Genomic DNA, 19,718 nt, shown 5'->3' with positions numbered 1-19,718 from the left:
AATTTGCCGGAAAGTCTACCAATGAAAAGGAAAATTGTTTAGTATGAAATTTTAATAACCTTACAATACATAAATATAATAAACAGTTTGGTCAGCAAAGCCAACTATTACACATCGCGCCAGGAATGGTATTTACGGGAACTTAATCTAAACCTAGTAATTAAACATAAATTCCTACCCATAGAAGTAGGAACAGGATGCCGAATCCTGAGAACACTGCGGCGACTAGTGACAGTAGGAGCTCCTTGAACAGGTCTCGGGAGCGCTTCGTGCTGGTCACCTCGTAGACGAAGAACCACGCCGTGAAGAAGATGCCGATAGACAGCAGAAGCAGCGTGAGGTGGGGAAACACCGCCGGGTTGATGGGCGACGCGTAGCGCACCATAGATTCAATTTCCAGCTGCAAATAAACGTAATTTAAGGTAAAGAACATCCGTACGTAGCAATAAGTGTGTGATAGAATTAATTTCACAGTACTTACACTCATTTTATCGGTTGTTTTAGGAAATAACACGGATAAATATACGAGCACGATCTCAGCACCGGTTGACAATGACAAGTCCCAGTCAAAATCTCACACGGCGACGGACTACGGGTGTATAAGTTAATATGAGAGCAGGAAAGTTATATAGGATTGTATACAGTTAGACAAAGATGCAAGACTTATCATTCACAGGGAAGAGTAAGCTATTGAACGGCCCTACTTATGACAACACGTCAGCTGAAACGTTTTGTTAGTCCAATAACTTTGCTTTGACTGATGTGATGTGAGGGGCGGGTATGGAGCACAGGAACGCAAACGGAGCCATCATCGTCATCAGCCATTGACCTTTATGTCTGGAAAGATGTCAGCGTGTCATCCCATAGTATCATTACTATGGTGTATATGTAAATAAATATGAATAAATATTTAAAAAAGGTGAGCATGCATGAAAAAAATGCATAAACAAAACGTTATTTCATTAAAAATCGTCAGAATAATAACGTCTAAGGTACGTATCTACTGTGTGTATTTTTTATCACAGAAAATATATCTGTGTTTTATTCTGTATCATTATTTGACAGCTGAATACACAGAACACCTACACTCAATGGCGTCCTGCATTTACAGCTGTTTTCTGTTTTGGTCGTTTTGCTTTCTGTTTCTTCTGGCTTTTTTTTGATTCTGATTTTGTGTGAAAGTAATGATTTAGTAATTTATCACAATGTCAGCTCCTCAGTGTTTCATCATGAATCATAACAGAATAGTGTCACAAAACCCCTGCAGTGGAATCAATCCAAGTAACGATGCTAAACCACCAATTACAAAAGAAAAGGTAATGTCTTATGAGGAAAAATCCGTTGGTTCAACAGCATTTTTCAAATGTGAAGCTTGTCCGTACATGGCTCTGGCTGAAGATGACATAAAGTTTCATCTGTTCACGGAGCACCCTGATCTGGCGAAGACCAACGGTCTCGCAGACAACATACAGATTCCTTGTCCCGGATGCACAAATGTCTTTGATGCAGAGGAAACACTACGCACTCATCTTCGAAATCATCATAAAATGGGCATAAAAGATGTAAAGAAAATGGTAAAAAGTCTAGTCCAGATAGCTCTAAAAAATGCTAAATTAAAAAAGGAAGATCAAACTCAAGATCAAGCTCCACCTCCAATACCTAACAGGCAGGATGCACCTGATGTAAAAATGCCAGAAGTCATTGAAATTGTTCCAGATGTTTCAAATGCCAGCCATGAATCATTCCCTAAAGGAGTTGCTTTTATATCAGTTGATGAGCTGCACAAAATGAGCACTCCAAACTTTGAAAAAGTTGATCCAAAAGAAATTATACAAGAGGCCAGCATCAACATTGTTTATACTAATGATATTTCAACACAATATGTAAAGGTTTCTGATGCATCCACCTCAAATTCAGCTTGCAACATAATGCAGATGTCCAGTGTACCTCCAGACTTGATTTCATCCATACAACCCAGGGCTACCCCCACCACAGACAGCACCATGGCAGCACAACAAACACTACCCAGTGACCCCAACACACAAATGCCTAAGCAAGGCCGGCCAAGAATTGCAAAGAAAGATCCTAGTACAAAAGAAATACATTTAGAAGAGAAGCTTGGTAAGCTATGTTCATTTGTTGGTTGCACAATGCGACTGAAAGACCCTGAGAAACTAGTTTATCACAGGAAATGTCACCAGAATGGTAACTTGCAGTGTCCGGAGTGTAACCAGCTGTTTGTGAGCCTTGACCAGCTCCACACTCACCTATGGAAGGTTCACTTTATAGACCTGGAGCTTCCGACATGTGATATTTGTGGATACAAGACCTTCAAGAACCGACTTTACAACATTCACATGCAGTGCCATGGCGTTGAAACTCCATATTCTTGTAAGATATAGTTTTGAGTACTAAATTAACCATCAATGTATCTTCAGTGAATCCATTTTCTCATAGAGTATATTTTTCAGGTTCTACCTGTTCAAAGTCGTTTAAAACTGCCAAGCAACTGTCAAAGCATCGCATGATGCACAAGAAGAGTTCAGAGCCTATACAGTGTCCGACTTGTCAGCAAGAGTTCAACACGGAGCGGAGGCTGCGGTGCCACGTCCAGCAGGTGCACGAGAAGGTGAGGCCGTTCAAGTGCGGCCACTGTGACTACACCGCGGCCAGGAAAGAGGAACTCAAGCTGCACTTGAGGTCTCATACAGGTGGGTATTTTTTACTGTTAATCTTTTGCTGGGGCCTTGTGAGATTTTGGCTAGCCACAGCTCTACATAATTTCCTGCTCAAATGCTGAGGTAACCTCCCAAAAGACTCTCAGCATAACTGTTTTTAAAATACCTATGCTCTCCAAAAACACTGCATGAACATTGGCATACAGAAAATATAAATTTTTTCCTTTATAATCTTTATATCAAAAAAACATCACTTTTCGCCCAGGCGACAAGCCGTACAGCTGCGAGCACTGCAGCTACCGCTCCGGCGACCACAACGCGATGCGCCGGCACAAGAAGACGCACTCCAAGGAGAGCCTCTACCGGTGCAAGCACTGCCCCTACTCCGCCATCCAGTCCACCACCTTCGCGTCGCACATGATCTCCAAGCACCCGCACGTCACGTCCAGCGACGTGCACCGCTGCCCCTACTGCCCGTTCAAGACCGTCAAGAAGGAGAAATATGTCGTCCACCTCACCAGCCATCCCGACAAGGAGGGGGTTAAACTACTCATTGAAATGTCAAAAGGAGTTAGTAAGCCTAGTTGGACCATCCCCAGCGAAAACACCGAAGCTGTTGCTGCTGATAGTGTTGTTAGTGATGCCAGTGAAGGCACGAAAAAGGCAGTCAATGATATTCCTATTGAGGTTTACGACTGTGACAGTCAGCAGGATGGCTTGACACAGAAGTATCCGAAAAGTTACTCAACGCACGCAGCGAATGATAATCAAAACGTCGAGTTTAGTAACACAGTTGTGACTGACTCGAACAAGCAGGATGATAACAACTCGGATTGCCTGATCGAGAGCTCGTGTGACTATGCGGCGCCACACTGCCTGCAACCGCCCTACGAGCCGCCCCCCGACCTGCGCTTCCTCACCACCGCCGTGTCCCTCGAGCAGAACATCCTGCAGAGCGCCCCCCCGCGCCCCGCGCCCCTCGCCCCCGGCCCCGCGCGCCCCGGCATCATGACCAACTTCCCCATCCGCCTGCCGCCCCTCCCACCAATGTCCGTGAGAAACCACATCACGTTAAAACCGGTCGACAAAATATTCCCCATGACCAAAGTTACCGGCCCCATAATTAAACCCACGCAGATCCTACCGGTGCCCTCCTCCAGCAACTCTCCCGTCAGCATGACCACCAGCGAGCCGGAGGGCGGGCCGCGGAAGAAGCCCAAGATCTCCGTGAAGAGCAACATGATCCTGAAGGGGCCCGACTCGGCCAACATGTTCCACTCGCAGCAGAAGATGGCGTTCAAGAGGCTTGAAGACAACGAGCGGTTCGGCCTCGGGCCCGTCACGTTCAACAACCTGATAACTACGCAGTTCATGCAGCTGCCGCCGGAGCCCACGCTGAGTGAGTCCCCGAGCCTGGCGTACCAAGAGCCGCTACAGGCCACGCCGCCGGCTGACGCGGCTATGGGCGACTCCGCGCAGCTGTTCACCTTCAGCCAGCAGCTGGCCGGGCCCGCTCTACTGCCGCCGCGGCCCAAGCTGCCGCCCACCGACCCCAGCTACATCAAGCTCGAGGGCGCCATCAAACAGAACACGCAATCCCCTAGTTTAGAACGCATGTGCAGCGCAAACATTCAAAACATTACCAGGGAGTACAAAGCGTCCCCGCCGCTGGAAGACATCCATAAGAACATGAGCGAGATTAAGAATGAGGTGAAGTCGGACTACTACAGTATACCCATGAACACCGCAGCGACGAACCAACCGATGATGGACCAGTACCTCATAGACAACATCATAGGGGAACAGTACGTGTCGGGACACTTGGATCTGTCGAACATTGCTCTGCCGTTAGTTGAGGAAGATCAGCAGAATGACGTCATAGAAATAGACGATAACTCGGACGACACGAAACTGCTGCAGCGTTTCGATATGAATTTTCCGATGGAGTCGATGTACTTGATGCACAATGATTTTCACTTTCTTGACAATGATATGCCGTCGAATAATGTGAGTGAAGCCCCAGTGAATGAGATGAACCGGATGGTAGCTGAAGTGCCGATAGTGAATCAGAAGGAAGGCTGCTCAGAGGCCGCCGAGGCGGCCGGCAGTGACTTTCCCAACTTCATTCAAGGGAAGAAAGACCCCATGATGAACACTTCCGTTCGACCTTCCACTAATAAAATTAATGTGAAAAATATTGAATTAATGAAGAATTAGTTAATCATTGTAAATATTTGTACATAGCTAATTAGATGTTATCTAGAAGTAATTATAATCGATGTTATTAATTAAAAATGTATTAAAAGACTGTTAATGTTAGAAATATATAAATATTTAATCAAAATCTCATAGTTTCTATTAGGTAACAATAACATCTAGATACCATTAATTTAATCACATTTAATTTCTTACGTTATTAGACCTTATGTAAATACATATAAAGTCCTTACTGCTTCGAACTTCCTGCCATTTGTATAAAGCCCAGTCATCGCTAACATCATCAAAGGGCAACGGGTCAGTATGAACGCCGGTGCCTTCCCCTGGCCCAATAATTACTATAACATTTCCACTAAAAACACTTAAATAATTCTCAAACGCAGGTCTGTTGTTGAAGTAGCAGAATAGTAAAGCTGTGGTGCCGCCATTTTGAAGGATACTAATGGTGTCCTTGTCTAACTCGGGGGAAGTGAAGAGAAGGGGTATAAAAGTGGGCGGGGCGTACTTGCACTGCCACCAAACGCCGTCTACTTCGATGCCTTTTATTGGGAAACCTGTAAAAACCATTTCCACATGAGGTAAGTAAGTACAATGGAACATAAAAGAGTAGAGAATAATTGAGGGCGTTGCAATCTAAGAAAGTGGCCACACTATTATAGTATAGAAAACGGACAAAAGTATCACGATACTTTAGCAGAAAAAATCAAAACGAGAAATGTTTCAAATATTTAATAATTATAAAATGCGACTTTTTGGGGAGGTTTATGTTAAGAGAAGAAATTAGTAGGGGAGAGGGGGGCAGTCTTGAATGAATTTCATTAAATCAAATCAACTGTAACTTTTATTTCATTGTGTATTTCATAATGTTTTTTTGCACTGAAACATGTGTTGGTTATCCCATTATGTAATTACTATAGGAGAAAAGTGATAGTATCACACATCGATATTTTATTACAGTTTTTTCTTGCTCAGGAAAAAGTTCAAATGTGCCCCGGCAATTCTTCTAAAACTGTGTTTACCGATTTTCCTGCAACAAATTATTTAATTGGTCAGAAAAGCAGTGACTTGCAAATTATTATGTCTGGAGAATTTATACCGACTCTTACACTGAGTTGCAGAAAGGATCTTTAAGTTAATGTCGGCATTAAATGTATTGTTGCCTTGCTTTGACAGTATACGGACAGAAAGAGACAGACATAGATTTAATGTCCACATTAGCTTAAAGTCCCTTGCTGCAACTCGGCATTACATATTCTTACACATATTTTTACAATAGGTACTCTACACGGAGAGACCGACACACATAGACACCTACAGCTGTAAAACTTATCGATACCCTTTTTGAGTCGGGGGTTAGTAAAAAAGTATCTAGACCTGATGTTTTGACAACATTAGCATCCAGACCCTGATGTCATGTAACGTTTGACACTAGTATTTTCTAACCTCTATAAGAATAACAAATACACATTGAAAGGCATTCTATTACATCAAAATAGTACTTTTTTACAAGAAATATAAGCAATGTATGTTAATGGTTATAATGTGGCAAGTTACTTGGCGACCCTCCTTGCGGGGTGAAAGAAGTGGCGGGGGCGAGGTAGCACGACATGCTACACACGTAGAAAAGTGTGCCCGGATTAATCTCGCGATAGCTTGTAACTTTTTTTTTACGTAAGTAAAATTTTATTCTATGAGTGTTCCCGTAAATGTCATATTTAGCTTAAAATTTATAGTTTGACAGCATTAAAATTTGGATGTTTACCTTCAGAATATCTACCAATTTGAATATATTTATGTAAAAGTGTTTTATTTTATAAATCAATTTCCATGTCACTTTCATGTTCACTCTCTGTTTGAACTTGTTCATCGTCGTCGTCATCCTCATCTTCATCATCGTTTTCATTAACTTCAATAATTATAAATCTAAGACAAAAACCAAAAAACATTATACCTACTTTGAAGTATAATGTACTAGAGTACGCCAGTCATATTAGTTCAGTGTACACCTATAATATTTTATGTTTAATTTACATTAAATTATAAATAAACAATAACATACCTGTCCAATACATCGTCAAATACTCTATCAGATTTATAATATTCGTCTTAATTTTTTATGACATGGTCGTCACAATTTCTCCACTTTTCAGGCGAATAATTAGAGAAAAGCAACTCTAACCCCCTTATTCATAGAAAAGTTACAATACTTTTTAACTAATAAACTGTTTTGTCCCTCTCTGTCAAAGAACAAATTGTTCTTTGTCGGAGAGGGACAAAACAGTTTATTAGTTAAAACGTTTTGTAACTTCTCTATGAATAAGGGGGTAAGTCTTTTATCTCTTTATCTAAGTTAGAGTCAATCGACGTTTTTGCGAGCTCGCCTTTCACGTACCGCCACACAAGTTCAATAGGATTTAATTCCAGGTGGTATGGGGGTAGGCGAAGCACGATATGACCATTTTCTTTCAAAATTTCATCAATTTTGTAATTTTTCTCTGTGTTTTGCTCATTAATTACTTTCATTAAATCACATAAATTTTGGTTGCTTTCCTAGTTACAAGAACTGACAACTGACGCACTGTCATATGGACTCTTCGTCTTTGTTGTTTACTTTTTCGTATCTGACTGCGCAGTACCAACCTTTAGCCGCGTAGCATGACTGATCCGGTACGCTGTTCTACAAGAAGCCCCTATATTGAGACATTATACGATTTGTTGTTTTTAACGTTATTTTGTTGACGAATTATAGATACCTAATAATAATATTAAAAAGGCCTCAACACTCATCCTAAGACTAATGGTCTCAGGATCAATGATCTCATGTGGGTCGCACTCAAATTATGACAGACTATATAAGACATGTGGCCGCCTCGGCTGCGCGGCCGAGACTGCCGTAACTATGACATGCAGTGCACGCGTTGCCCTTCCCCGCTACCCTCCCGCTACCCGCTGTCGTCTTGGGTACCTCGTCCCCTCCGCGTCTTTCACCCCGCAAGGAGGGTCGCCAAGCAACTTGCCAATCTATAGAAATTAAGTACCTACTCACCAGTATAAAACGCTGCTCTTTCATAAACATCGTATATATTGACTAATACTTCTCCAGCCTCATTCTCCGCCAAACATCGTAGGTAAACGCTGTAAATCATCTGTCTAGCTTCGCTGCGAATGGTTTTATTCATTTTCACTTCGTGAACAAACTCAACAATCCACAAAACTCCAAAATTAAGCAAAATTCGATTTGTTTATACAGGAACAGGGCGAGTTTGACATTCAAACCATAGAAACAGACCACAAATCACAAGTTTTTTTTTATTGCCAGGTTTAAATCTGTTTAGTTCCAAAAACATTAATCTCTACTCTTTTGTGTTCAGCTGTACTTATATTTTTTTAATAATGAATTTTGAGCCTACATTTTCCAGAGGAGCATAAACGACACTACCCAGGGAGCTAAGTAGGTAGGGAGGGGACTATGGACCTCCTCGCTATGTGCCTGTCGTGCCACTATCATCTCAAGACATAAGTACTTTTCTGTCGCTTTCTCCATCCCTTCCCTCATCGGGTTCCAAAACTACTAACTTGACTGTTAAAGAATTTTCTCATCGAGATTGATGTAATTAAGTATGTAGGTACTTAATAATAATAATTACATATAGGTACATATATCTCACCGGTGGCTTCTCCAATGATCCACTCAAGCAGCCCGCTTCCGCAGCCGATGCTCAAAATATTATCACAATTCAAATCTAACAACGACTTCTTCAAGAAATCCAAATTATCTTCACTAGGATACACCCACAACAGTTTATTCCTCTCCGGATGATCATGATAATTTTGTATTATATCTCTCCAGTTTTTAGTTTTGTGCAACTTTACCACAGTATTTATAAAGCTATCTTCCATTAGGTTTACAAAAACTCAAGTCTATTCTCCCTCGGAAAGTTTTAAAATAATTGCAACAGAAACAATTAGGACAATGGTATAATTAAAACAATAGTAACAGACTGAAGCAAGTGTGTTTGTGTGTAGGAATGTCCGTCGGTCGTCAATAAGCGTGAGAAATGGCTCGATCTCTCTGCTGTGGCACCTTACATAATACGTCTTGTGTGATTGAACTATTTATTACCTGTGGAGGGCCGGACTGTAAGGTTCCTACCTTGTGAGCAAATAGGCATGCTGTATCGGTCTGTAAGATAAAATTTACTATTTTTTCCGGCATTGGGTAGTTAGTTATCAAGGCAACAAAACCCCAAAGCTTTGGACTTTGGACCATCGTCAATCTTTAACACCCGAATCCTTAATGTAAACATTAATTAGAATTTTATAATATAATAGGTAGGTAGGACGTAGGTAGGTACCCAAATATTAAATAAAAATATAATCGTATACTACTAGAGTGCGTCTCTGTGTTTTTGTACATGAGTAATATAAAAATTGGCGCCTTCCCAAAATTAAAATTTGTTCCGGCAGATATCGCAGAAAACTAAGATATGAAGAGCGGTTTAGTGCCAAACTTATGTGCCGGAAAATTGTCTACGAATTTAAAATTATGCAATAACAACGCCTCTTATGTATTTAAAACTCAATTTATTTGTATCAAAGTTAACCTTACACAACCATTTAACCTATACAATATAAAAAATATTAGTAGACTATTTTAAAATACACAAACCAATAACAAAAAATATAAACTGATTATGATCTTATAATTTCTTCGGTAAACAATAATTTTGTAAAATTGCAAAAGAGTTTTTAATAACTCCGAAGTTGCGGGTGTATTAATAAAGTACATTCATAGGAAATATATCAAATCAACTTACATTATTGTTACTTGAGATCATTGTGAGCTAGAGATCATGATCTTCAGTCGATGTCTTAAATACTATCGTTATACTTCCATGACCATAATTATAAATAGCAGATGAAATCGTCCACTAGGCGCCATCTTCACGATTTGGTAAACATATTGTTATTTATTCTAATGGTTTCCAATAACAAAGGTAACTATGAATAAGCTCTAAATTAATTCGTATATTGCACTATATTTATCAATTGTAAGTAAGAACGTAAAGGGAACCCAGCAGACTGTTCAAAGCTCTTTTATCACATTTTTTTTGGCAACCATATCATTTCATTTTAATTCAAAGCATTGAGTCTCTATTCCATATTAAAATATCAAATAGTGTTCAATTTTATATCGATATAAATTGAGTAAAGAAATATAACGAAAGCTAGTTAAATCTATACTATCTACCTAAATATAAAAAAATTGATCCAGCCAATTATAAAGCGATTCTTTAAGAATACAATCAAGAATCTGTGAGATCTTGCGACTGGTATTAGAATGTTCCTTCTAGGATTACAAAGTATTTATTAGACTCACAGCTGCAACCTAATACTAAACGTCTTTGACGATCACTTACAAACTAGTGTGATTATGTTATAATATTGACTGTGAAATGACACTGATTTTCTTGTGGCTTTATGTGAAGTAACTTTCAGTCTGAACATATACATCAATAGGTTACTGTCGTTGTTATAAGGCATAAAATTGGTAAAACGGCATCCAAGTACAATAAAAAGTATAAAACTTCAGGGTTATAAATATATAGAGAAGATATTGATTTATATCTCGATTATAAATGAACAAATTACAGATTTTTTTAATGTATTTAAAACAATAATAAATCATGACTATACTATAATAGTATTTTGTTGGTTTACAATTAATAATAATATATGTACTTATTTCAGTCAGCACTTACCAAGTGGCTGTGTCCATGATAAATCGGCTTGGCACCTGTAACAATAAAATAACAATATTAAATCTTTCACCATCAGCATAGCAAGTATACAACAATATGGTTGTTTTTAAAAAGTTCAAAACATAACAGATATCATCCCTAAGCAACTTTTAGTTACCAAATTAAGTTTATTACGAATTAACAAATTGTCTTGACTTTGAAGCAATCGTACAAAATATGCATCACTTACCAATTAGTTTAGTTAATATTAAAAGTCATCTTCCTCTTCCAATGCATCTCGGGACTATTGCTCTTCCCTCCATTCTCCTGAACATCAGCGCCGTTTCTCTTGGCCGGCTCAGGCCGTTCTAGGTAGAGGATCTTCTTATACACCTCTAGATTCCTCGGCGGCGCCGCATCACATATCTCAGTGAGTGACGGTTTCGCCGCTAGCTGCATGCACTTACGGGCGTCTACAGGAGGCAAGTATACGTCCTTCTGATTGGCCCAGTTCAGCTTCTTGATCTTATGCACGTATTCATGCTCCTGTTTCGGGTCCTTCATTTCCGTAGACGATACCGCTCGGCTCGGCCCGAATATCACGCTCTCGCGAGCTATGTTCGCTTCTAGAATGTACGATTTCTCCTTCTTGCGGTCTTCGTCTTTCGCGATGTCGGGCGACTGTAGATGGCGCTGGATGACGTCGGGGGATAATGGCGGGAGTGGATTGAGTTTCTCGAGGATGATTTTCTCTGTGGTCTCAAACTGCTTTGGCGGCGCGACGCCGTTGGTGTTGTCAGCTGTCACCGGCTGGTCTGTGGTCGCGGGCGGCGCGGGCTGGTCTGTGAGCGCGTCCTCGTCGTACTCTATGGCACTGGTGGTGTCGTAGTCGGGGTGAGTGTTGCGGATGTGACGCTCCAGATTGTCCTTGCGTCTGAATCGACGGTTGCACACTTTACACCGGAATGGCTTTGAATCTGAAACCAATCATTTTAGTTTTTAGTCCGTTTTAAATATAAATACTGCGATGTGTGGTACATACAGAGACGAGGAAGAAACAGACGAGTATTTTGCCCCGTTTAACAAGTTATAGCTGGGCCTTAGTGGCCACGTCGGGTATAAGAAATGATCTCTCGTTATCTCACACACATCGATCGCCTGTGGATCAAGAGTACTACTCGTGCGAATTAACTGTGTACCTGACTGACAAAAACCAGAGGTCATATTAACTAGTTTTGGCGTACCCAGCGCGACCCCTTGTTCTTGCTGGCCAAGTGCACTGTTAATTTGCACGAGTAGTATAAAGCGAACAATGAGTATTGCTACTGACCGGTGTGCACGGCGCTGTGGCGGCGCATGTCCTTCTTGGAGCGGAAGGCCTGCGGGCAGCGCGGGCACTGGAACTCGCGCCGCCCCGGGCTCACGCAGCGCTCCGAGGCGCCGTGCTCTGGAATATACATACATCATTATAACATTATATTAAGGTCAGCATATACCATTTGGATGTCTACCCATCACACGTAATCCAATTTAGCTTTTATACTTCCCTAAGAACCTACCTGCCACTGAAATATAGAAATTAAATTCATTTCTGATGACGCCTCAGTAGCAGATTCGCAAATTTCTATTTGCATGAAATTGTGTGTAATATTGTCAAACTCCACCTTGGGATGCATGAAAAGAGCCTGCTCGAGTTACTTATCAACTGTATATTATAATTTTATTATAAGTCTGGTGCACCCTGGGCCATCGGGGACTGAAAACTTTTCAGACAAGATAACCTTTTCACCAACAATACTCTAAGAAGAAGACCTCGTAATAATTCGTCCAACTGTACCGTCATGTTGGTTCCGCATGTGCTTCCTGTAGTTGGACCCGTCTCGGAAGCGGCGCGCGCACGGCACGCAGACGTAGGGCTTCTCCTCCGAGTGCGTGAGCAAGTGCTTGCGCAGCGCCGACCCGTTGTTGAAGGCTTTGCTGCAGGATGGGCACGGGAAGTTCTTCACTTCTGGAAGGAAAGATAGAGGGGAATATTGTTATGTTGTGTTCTATGATTTTAGACAAACAGGAAAAGAACCTGGAATGTATCATGATTGTGATTAATGTCAAATAAGATTCACTCAAAAATTCATAGAAAGGTTTTTTTACTATGTATGTATACATATGTGTGATATGTGGTACCGCCCCCTGTGCCCTTCCACCTACACTCGGGAAGACTTACTCCAGGCCAACCCGAATGCTGTCAAAGTTGCTTCTTTTTGGTCTGGACAAATTTAAAAATTCGCATGTTCACTGACATGTAAGAAGAAGATGACTATGTGTACAAAGAAAATTGGATATTTTAACCTCTATTAATGCTTACTCTAATATACTAATATTAGGCACATTTATGTAAAGAGACATAAAAATCAAGGCAAAACTATAAACACACAAGTTCAGAAGTATAAACTGGGGGCAAAACATAAAGAAGTAGGTATACCCCTTCCCCCGGATCTCTGAGGAGTACAGACGTGTTTTCGGTTACAAAATAATATTAAATACTTACTTAAATTAAATAAACAAATTAAATTAAAATCAGTTAAAATCGTCAAACTACCAGGAGTGCATAAAACCAGAAGAAGTCACTACAAGCGCGCGATCCAGTAGAATCACCTACAACATCGAACGTATAGTGTGAGTTGTATTATTACCAACTAGCCGTCTTCTGACTCAGAGGTCACGATACAGTGGACGGAAAGCGGATTTGTTCCCAATCGTCGATCGCTGCCAGAATATTGTGACCTGTCTCATCTACTCACTACCTGTGTTTTTTTACATTACCCAAAGTACAGTCAGCGCAACAACTCAACATGCCGCTAAACCGCACGCCACCGGCTATGTCCGACTCAGCGCCCGACCTGTCACTGCTTGGTGAGGGATCATCTCGTGCAGGCAATACTGGACCAATTAAACGGACACGGGGCGATGTGCAAGAAGTGGAAATGAAAACATTTATGGAAGAAATGAGAAGTATGATGGCAAATCAGGAAAAGAAACTTAAATCTTTAGAGACAACATTCAAGGATAGTATAAAAGAAATAAGTATCCAAAATAAAGATATTAAAACGTCAATTGAATTCATTTCCAATATGTATGAGGAAATGAGGATGAAGTTAGAAAATTGTGAACAGCAACAAAGGAAGGACCGACTGTATATAAAGGCGCTAGAGGACCGACTTGACAATGTTGAGCGTGGAATAAGATCATCTAGCTTAGAAGTGAGAAACATACCTCAGAAAGAAACCGAAAACAAAGATGACTTAATCAAAATCGTACAAAATATTGGATCAGTTTTAAATACCCCAATTGATAAATCTGAAATCAAAGAACTGTTTCGCACAAAGAAAAGAAACTCAAAAAACTCGCCGATTATTGTTGAACTAACTACAGTTCTCAAAAAAGAAAAGATAATCAGCTCTGTCAAGAAATATAAGCAAGAAAAAAGAGACTTAATTAAAACGACACAAATAAGTGTTGATGGACCTGCAGTACCGATACACATCTCAGAAAATCTATCATTCAAGATGAAACGGTTACACTTCCTGGCTAGAGAGTTTGCTCGAACAAATGAATACAAATACTGTTGGACAAGCAACGGGAATATCTATATCCGTAAGACTGACGGCCAGGCTGCTGTTCGTCTGAACAATGAGACTGATCTTGAAAATTTAAAGACACAGGAAAAGTGACCAGTATTAAATAGTAGTTGTCTATCGCATAGGTTAAATTTTCTTTTACAAGATTTTGATACCTATTTCTTCACACACTTACCCCCTTACGCACTAACATTAATCACTAACGATTGCAAACTCAAAACCAAACCAAACAATACGAGTAATGTATGTAGTTATAACTTAATGCCTTTCAAATCTTTCTTAAATCGATTTCGTAAATATTCATTGACACTCAGCTTCTGTATCGGTCCATGTTTTTCAAGGTTCCAAATGCTTAGCTCCGTTTCTAAAATTTATTAAAATTCAATCCACTGACAATTAATATTTCTACCGAGATTGAATGCGCTGGAAACGTAGAGTGTATTCGTTGTGATGACCCATATTCAATCAAATCACTACTTTCTACAGATTCTGCATCTTTGGCTTCCACAATGCATGTTCTATGTGCCAATATACGAAGTATCAATCAAAACCTTGATTCACTTCTTGTTTTTATGTCAAAGCTGGACTTAGTTTTAGATGTTGTGGTTTTAACTGAATGTTGGGTCGACCAAGATTCAGTAATCCCTAATATAAATAATTTTAAATCGTTCAGTACCACCAAATCTTATAATCAAAATAATGGTGTCATTATCTATATAAATGATAGAATTAGTAATTACAATATCCATGAGCCAGTTGTTTCTAATGGCAACTGCTTAGTACTTAACTTAAATAATGATACAACAATTGTTGGTTTATACAGACCTTCCCAGTTTAAAAATTCAGCATGTAAATCACAATTCATTGATTCCCTAGATTCCATGCTTTATAAAATAAAAACGTCTAATATAATTTTAACAGGTGATCTCAACTTCGATATTTTACCGGAAAATTTGTCAGGACATGCCGAAGATTATGTCACTATGTTGGCTTCCCATGGATTAAGACAAGGTATAAATAGGCCCACCAGACTCAAGGCCTGTCTCGATCATTTTATGCTTCGAACCAACAAACAAGCTAAAACTATAGTTTTTGATGAGATTACAGATCATTGTCCTGTACTTCTTCATTTAAACAGCAGTAACTATAAAAAACCGGACATTAGACATGAAAAAATAAAATTGAACATAAAAAATATTGAAGAATCACTTAAAGCTATTAACTGGACTGACTACTATAATAATACTTCTGTTGATGAAGTAGCGAATTCGTTGATATCAAACATTCAAAATAGCGTAAACTCCAATATCACCTGTGCAAAAATTGCTAACAGAAAAAAACCTTTAAAACCATGGATAACTATAGGGATAATAAAATCTATTCGTAAAAGGGATAAATTACACTTAAAAATTAAGAAAAACAAATCTAATGAAGAACTTAAAACACAATATTTAATATACAGGAATACATGCAATAAAATAATAAAAACCTTGAAGCGCAAATACTACCAAAAGGAACTTGAAAAAAATACCGGAAATTCAAAAGAAACTTGGAAAATTGTTAAAGAACTTTGTAATTTAGCCAAAGATAAAACTTGCTCCACTGAATTGCTTTCAATTAAAGCCACAGAAAAAGACTCTCTTAATACCGTAAATCAGTACTTTACCTCAATCGGCCATGACCTTGCGACTGAAACACTTAATAAAATCAATAAAAATGAAAGTTCACTAGCCAATAAAACTACCTTAATTAATCCACCTCAAACCTCTATGTTTTTCTCACCTACCGATCCAGATGAAGTACGAAGGGTGATATCATCAATGAAATCTAAAAATTCCACTGGATGGGATAAAATATCATCACAGCTCATTAAAACACTCGTCCATGTACTAGCGAGTCCCATTGCACATTTATGTAATCTGAGCTTAGCCAACGGTAAATTCCCTGAAAATTTTAAACTCGCCGTAGTTATTCCAATTTTTAAGGCTGGTGACAAACTATCTCCTGGCAACTATAGACCCATATCACTTCTATCAACTTTATCTAAAATTTTAGAAACGATAGTAAACAAACGGCTAATTTTGTACTTAGAAGATAATAAATATCTATCAACCAACCAATATGGGTTTAGATCAGGTCGTTCTACTGAAGATGCAGTCTTAAAATTAACAACTGAAATAACAAAGCACCTGGATAAAGGCAAGAAATGCACCGGTGTCTTTCTAGATCTCCAAAAGGCTTTTGATACTGTATCAATACCGATTCTGCTCAAACGTCTGGAAACTCTTGGTTTAAGAGGCCCAGTACAAGATTGGTTCAGGAGTTATCTCTATCAACGTAGACAATTTGTCCACCTTGGTGGCACTTCGAGTGATGAAGAATTTTGTTCCTACGGAGTGCCACAAGGTAGCACGTTAGGACCGACTCTCTTTTTAGCTTATATAAATCAGCTAGCTGAACTGGATATCTCAGGTGCTGAAATTACTATGTTTGCGGATGATACAGTACTGTTATTTAATGGCCCATCCTGGGAAAGTCTTCAACAAACCACTGAAAATGGTTTGCGTAGGGTAACATCGTGGTTAGAAGACAGTCTTCTTTCTCTAAACACTTCGAAGACAAAATACTTATGTTTCAGCAAAACCAACGCATCTAAGCCACCTAATAACTTCAGCTTAACAATTCACTCTTACCCTTGTAACTCGACTAACCTAAGCGATCCAAATAAGTGCCAATGCTCTAAGCTTAGCCGCGTTAATGAGATCAAATACCTGGGCGTAATTATAGATGACAGGCTAAAATGGGTTCCACATATAAAAGCCGTTGCGAAAAGATTACGAAAACTTATTTTTGTTTTTAAGACACTTCGCTTTGTTGCGTCAATCAAGTTACTCTTGGAGACATATAAGGCTCTCGGTCAGTCCATTATTACATATTGTATTTGTTCTTGGGGTGGAGCGTGCAAAACTCACTTATTGGAAGTGGAAAGAGCACAAAGAGTAGTCCTGAAGGTCATGTTATTCTTACCATTTAGGCATCCCACTACCAAGGTATATGACATGTGCAAGGTACTCAGTGTGCGTAAACTATTTATATATCAGAGTTTAAGGAGATACCATCGCGTAACTGTACCTTCACTACCGTTGAATACTAAACGAATAGATGCCCCGTACCAAACTACAAGAGTGTCTTTGCTAGACGACACTATACCTACACCTCACCTCGCATCTATAATAAACTAAATTTAAAATATAAAACCAAGAAATTAAGTAATTATCAAATTAAAACCAAAATAATTGAGTGGCTAAATAAGTTCGACTACGACACTACAGAAGATCTCTTAAAAGTAATAAAATAAATAACAAAAGGCATTATTTGGCTGCAATTCTTTAAAAAGTTAACAAGTTTAAAATCGTTTAAACAGATCGTCACATATCTCACACACAATACCTACATGGCTCGTATTTTTATTTTAATCAAAATTTATATCTATACCTAATTAAAATATTCAGTGCACTTTTCACTTAGTTAAGTATACCTATTCACTTTTATTCTTACTAACCAAATTAATATATTTTGTTTATCTAGTTATCACTATAAGCAGTTGAATATTTAACTATTGCAATTTTTGCCCTGACTGTACCACATACTGTTTAAGAAACTGTTCCATTTTATTTTACTACTACCTGCCATTCGAATTTCTTATAAATAAGTGATATGTTTATAGATTTTTGATAAGTAACTACATAACGTTAAGTAATTTTATTTTTTAATGTTTATACCTACTGTAACTCAATGTGAATTATCCACCAAATGGAAGGAACTGGTTCCTGACACACAGGTTACCCTAGTTTAGGAACCAGGGCTACATTAGATTGTACTATTTGTGTTGCAATAAAGAAATGTTTATGTTTATGTTATGTTATACATTATAACCAATTTTTCATCAGATTTAGGCCTTTTTATAGTATATTCATATACTGCACTTGAATAGCATTCTTGTTTTATGAATGACCTAAGACCTAGAGATTCTAGACCTAACTATTCTCTTTCTCCTTACTTACTAGTATGTTTAAGCTTATGCCTCTGCAGTTTGGAGGCCTCCACAAACATTGCTCCACACACTTCACAGGAGTAACTCTTCTCTTTCCGATGAACCCGTATGTGGTACTTGAAGTGTGTTAGGGTTGCAAAACTCTGCGGGATAATTAGATGTGCTGATTGGTTTAAAAGTATACAATCAATGAATGACTGATCAGAGTAGAGGAAACTACTGTGGGCTCTGATTAGGAATAAAGGGATAGAAGTTTTACCAATACTTCACCCTTTATAAGGCACCAAATTAACTCCATAATACATAATATGTGGGGACAGATTTTGAAAGAAATATCACCTTTGGCTCTGCACACTCATTGCAGCGGTAGGGTTTCTCCTGTCCGTTGCAGTATGCATGGTACGAGACATGTGTTCGTGCTTGGAATTTCTTCTTGCAACATGTACAAAAGTAATGCTTCCTCCCATCCTCTGAAAATAAATAACATGATAATTTGGTGTAGAATTTTCAATACAATAACGGGCATAATTATTCAAAATAGTTAAATATTGATATCCAGCCAGAGGATGACCTCCACAAACATGATCTCATGAACTCTGCAATAGAGATATGTCTTAAAATAAATATTTGTATAAAATTCCTAATAAACTTAGTTAATTTACCTATTTCAATTTTAATATGAGAGGTGTCTGGTTTGAACCTCTTCACTTCCTCAATGTCATCTCCACTCTCAAGATCTAAGTCTAATTCTGGTGCCTGAGGTTCTATTAACTCTTTAGTATTGGTTGAGACTACTTCTGTATCATCGTGTAAGGGCAAGGAGCTATCTTCCACAGGAATTCTTTCATGTTCTTGAACTGTCTTCTCTTTCAAACAAGCAATGCACCCAGATTTTTCATTTATGAGGCAATCTATACACTTCACATGGCCACAGCTCTCCGTAACTAGTCGGTTTGTTGTTGAATTTACGGCTTTTTCGTTAAAACAATTGACACAAACTTGAGGATTCATAATGCTTGTTACTTTACCAGATAAATATAGCATGTAAGGTTAGGTCAATTCAAAATTATTATTTAAGCACCACATAACAAACTAATGGATTTATTTTATAAAAATCGTTTTATGTTAAGGTAGATCATTTCAAATCCCGCGATTGCTGCTACAATACTTTATTTATTCAAAAATACACATCTTTTGTGATGAGCGTAGCGATTTAGCAAAAAGCTATGTGACAATCAAAAACTAATGGAAGCTAGGATCTGTCAAATAAACCTTATTTTACCTTGATGATTTCAGATTTTATAAACATTTTATGGTTTCCATAAAATTATAAGTATGCAATAAAGGAGTAGATCTGTGAGGGTTTCTTTTTATTTTTTAGCTGCAATTTCGT

The 19,718-nt window shown here is 38.8% G+C and overlaps 4 protein-coding genes across 4 annotated transcripts; 1 reads left to right on the top strand and 3 right to left on the bottom strand.

The window, feature by feature from the left end:
* Positions 1 to 34: 34 nt before the first annotated feature.
* Positions 35 to 640, bottom strand: LOC105384002 (transmembrane protein 258). The gene is made up of 2 exons (XM_011554146.3): positions 482 to 640; positions 35 to 400 (listed from the first exon to the last, which is right to left on the bottom strand). The coding sequence occupies exons 1-2, from the start codon at positions 485 to 487 to the stop codon at positions 161 to 163; spliced, it is 246 nt and encodes an 81-aa protein (XP_011552448.1). The 5' UTR covers positions 488 to 640; the 3' UTR covers positions 35 to 160.
* Positions 641 to 1,104: 464 nt separating this feature from the next.
* Positions 1,105 to 5,016, top strand: LOC105383992. The gene is made up of 3 exons (XM_011554134.3): positions 1,105 to 2,391; positions 2,472 to 2,711; positions 2,944 to 5,016. The coding sequence occupies exons 1-3, from the start codon at positions 1,206 to 1,208 to the stop codon at positions 4,893 to 4,895; spliced, it is 3,378 nt and encodes a 1,125-aa protein (XP_011552436.3). The 5' UTR covers positions 1,105 to 1,205; the 3' UTR covers positions 4,896 to 5,016.
* On the bottom strand, positions 4,993 to 9,128 carry LOC105383981. Its single transcript, XM_011554123.3, has 2 exons — positions 8,564 to 9,128; positions 4,993 to 5,449 (listed from the first exon to the last, which is right to left on the bottom strand). Exons 1-2 carry the CDS (start codon positions 8,793 to 8,795, stop codon positions 5,079 to 5,081), a joined length of 603 nt encoding a protein of 200 aa, XP_011552425.3. The 5' UTR covers positions 8,796 to 9,128; the 3' UTR covers positions 4,993 to 5,078.
* Positions 9,129 to 10,408: 1,280 nt separating this feature from the next.
* On the bottom strand, positions 10,409 to 19,570 carry LOC105383970 (zinc finger protein 558). Its single transcript, XM_011554112.3, has 7 exons — positions 18,988 to 19,570; positions 18,665 to 18,795; positions 18,336 to 18,468; positions 12,474 to 12,644; positions 11,967 to 12,083; positions 10,887 to 11,613; positions 10,409 to 10,692 (listed from the first exon to the last, which is right to left on the bottom strand). Exons 1-6 carry the CDS (start codon positions 19,367 to 19,369, stop codon positions 10,895 to 10,897), a joined length of 1,653 nt encoding a protein of 550 aa, XP_011552414.3. The 5' UTR covers positions 19,370 to 19,570; the 3' UTR covers positions 10,409 to 10,692; positions 10,887 to 10,894.
* Between the last annotated feature and the right edge of the window lie 148 nt (positions 19,571 to 19,718).

This window comes from Plutella xylostella, chromosome 6 (genome assembly GCF_932276165.1).
Source record: "Plutella xylostella chromosome 6, ilPluXylo3.1, whole genome shotgun sequence".
NCBI lineage: Eukaryota > Metazoa > Arthropoda > Insecta > Lepidoptera > Plutellidae > Plutella > Plutella xylostella.
The sequence above is the reverse complement of the archived record's forward strand: the minus strand, read 5'-3'. Positions and strand labels throughout refer to the sequence as shown.

Excerpts from the sequence above, each read along its gene's own strand:
- LOC105383992 (XM_011554134.3), top strand. The coding sequence starts at position 1,206 with ATGTCAGCTCCTCAGTGTTTCATCATGAATCATAACAGAATAGTGTCA. Across the intron at positions 2,392-2,471 it reads CGTTGAAACTCCATATTCTT|GTTCTACCTGTTCAAAGTCG; the intron begins GTAAGATATAGT and ends TATATTTTTCAG. Across the intron at positions 2,712-2,943 it reads GCACTTGAGGTCTCATACAG|GCGACAAGCCGTACAGCTGC; the intron begins GTGGGTATTTTT and ends CTTTTCGCCCAG.
- LOC105383981 (XM_011554123.3), bottom strand. The coding sequence starts at position 8,795 with ATGGAAGATAGCTTTATAAATACTGTGGTAAAGTTGCACAAAACTAAA. Across the intron at positions 5,450-8,563 it reads GATCATTGGAGAAGCCACCG|GTTTCCCAATAAAAGGCATC; the intron begins GTGAGATATATG and ends TGGTTTTTACAG.
- LOC105383970 (XM_011554112.3), bottom strand. The coding sequence starts at position 19,369 with ATGCTATATTTATCTGGTAAAGTAACAAGCATTATGAATCCTCAAGTT. Across the intron at positions 18,796-18,987 it reads TCATATTAAAATTGAAATAG|AGGATGGGAGGAAGCATTAC; the intron begins GTAAATTAACTA and ends ATTTATTTTCAG. Across the intron at positions 18,469-18,664 it reads ATGAGTGTGCAGAGCCAAAG|AGTTTTGCAACCCTAACACA; the intron begins GTGATATTTCTT and ends ATTATCCCGCAG.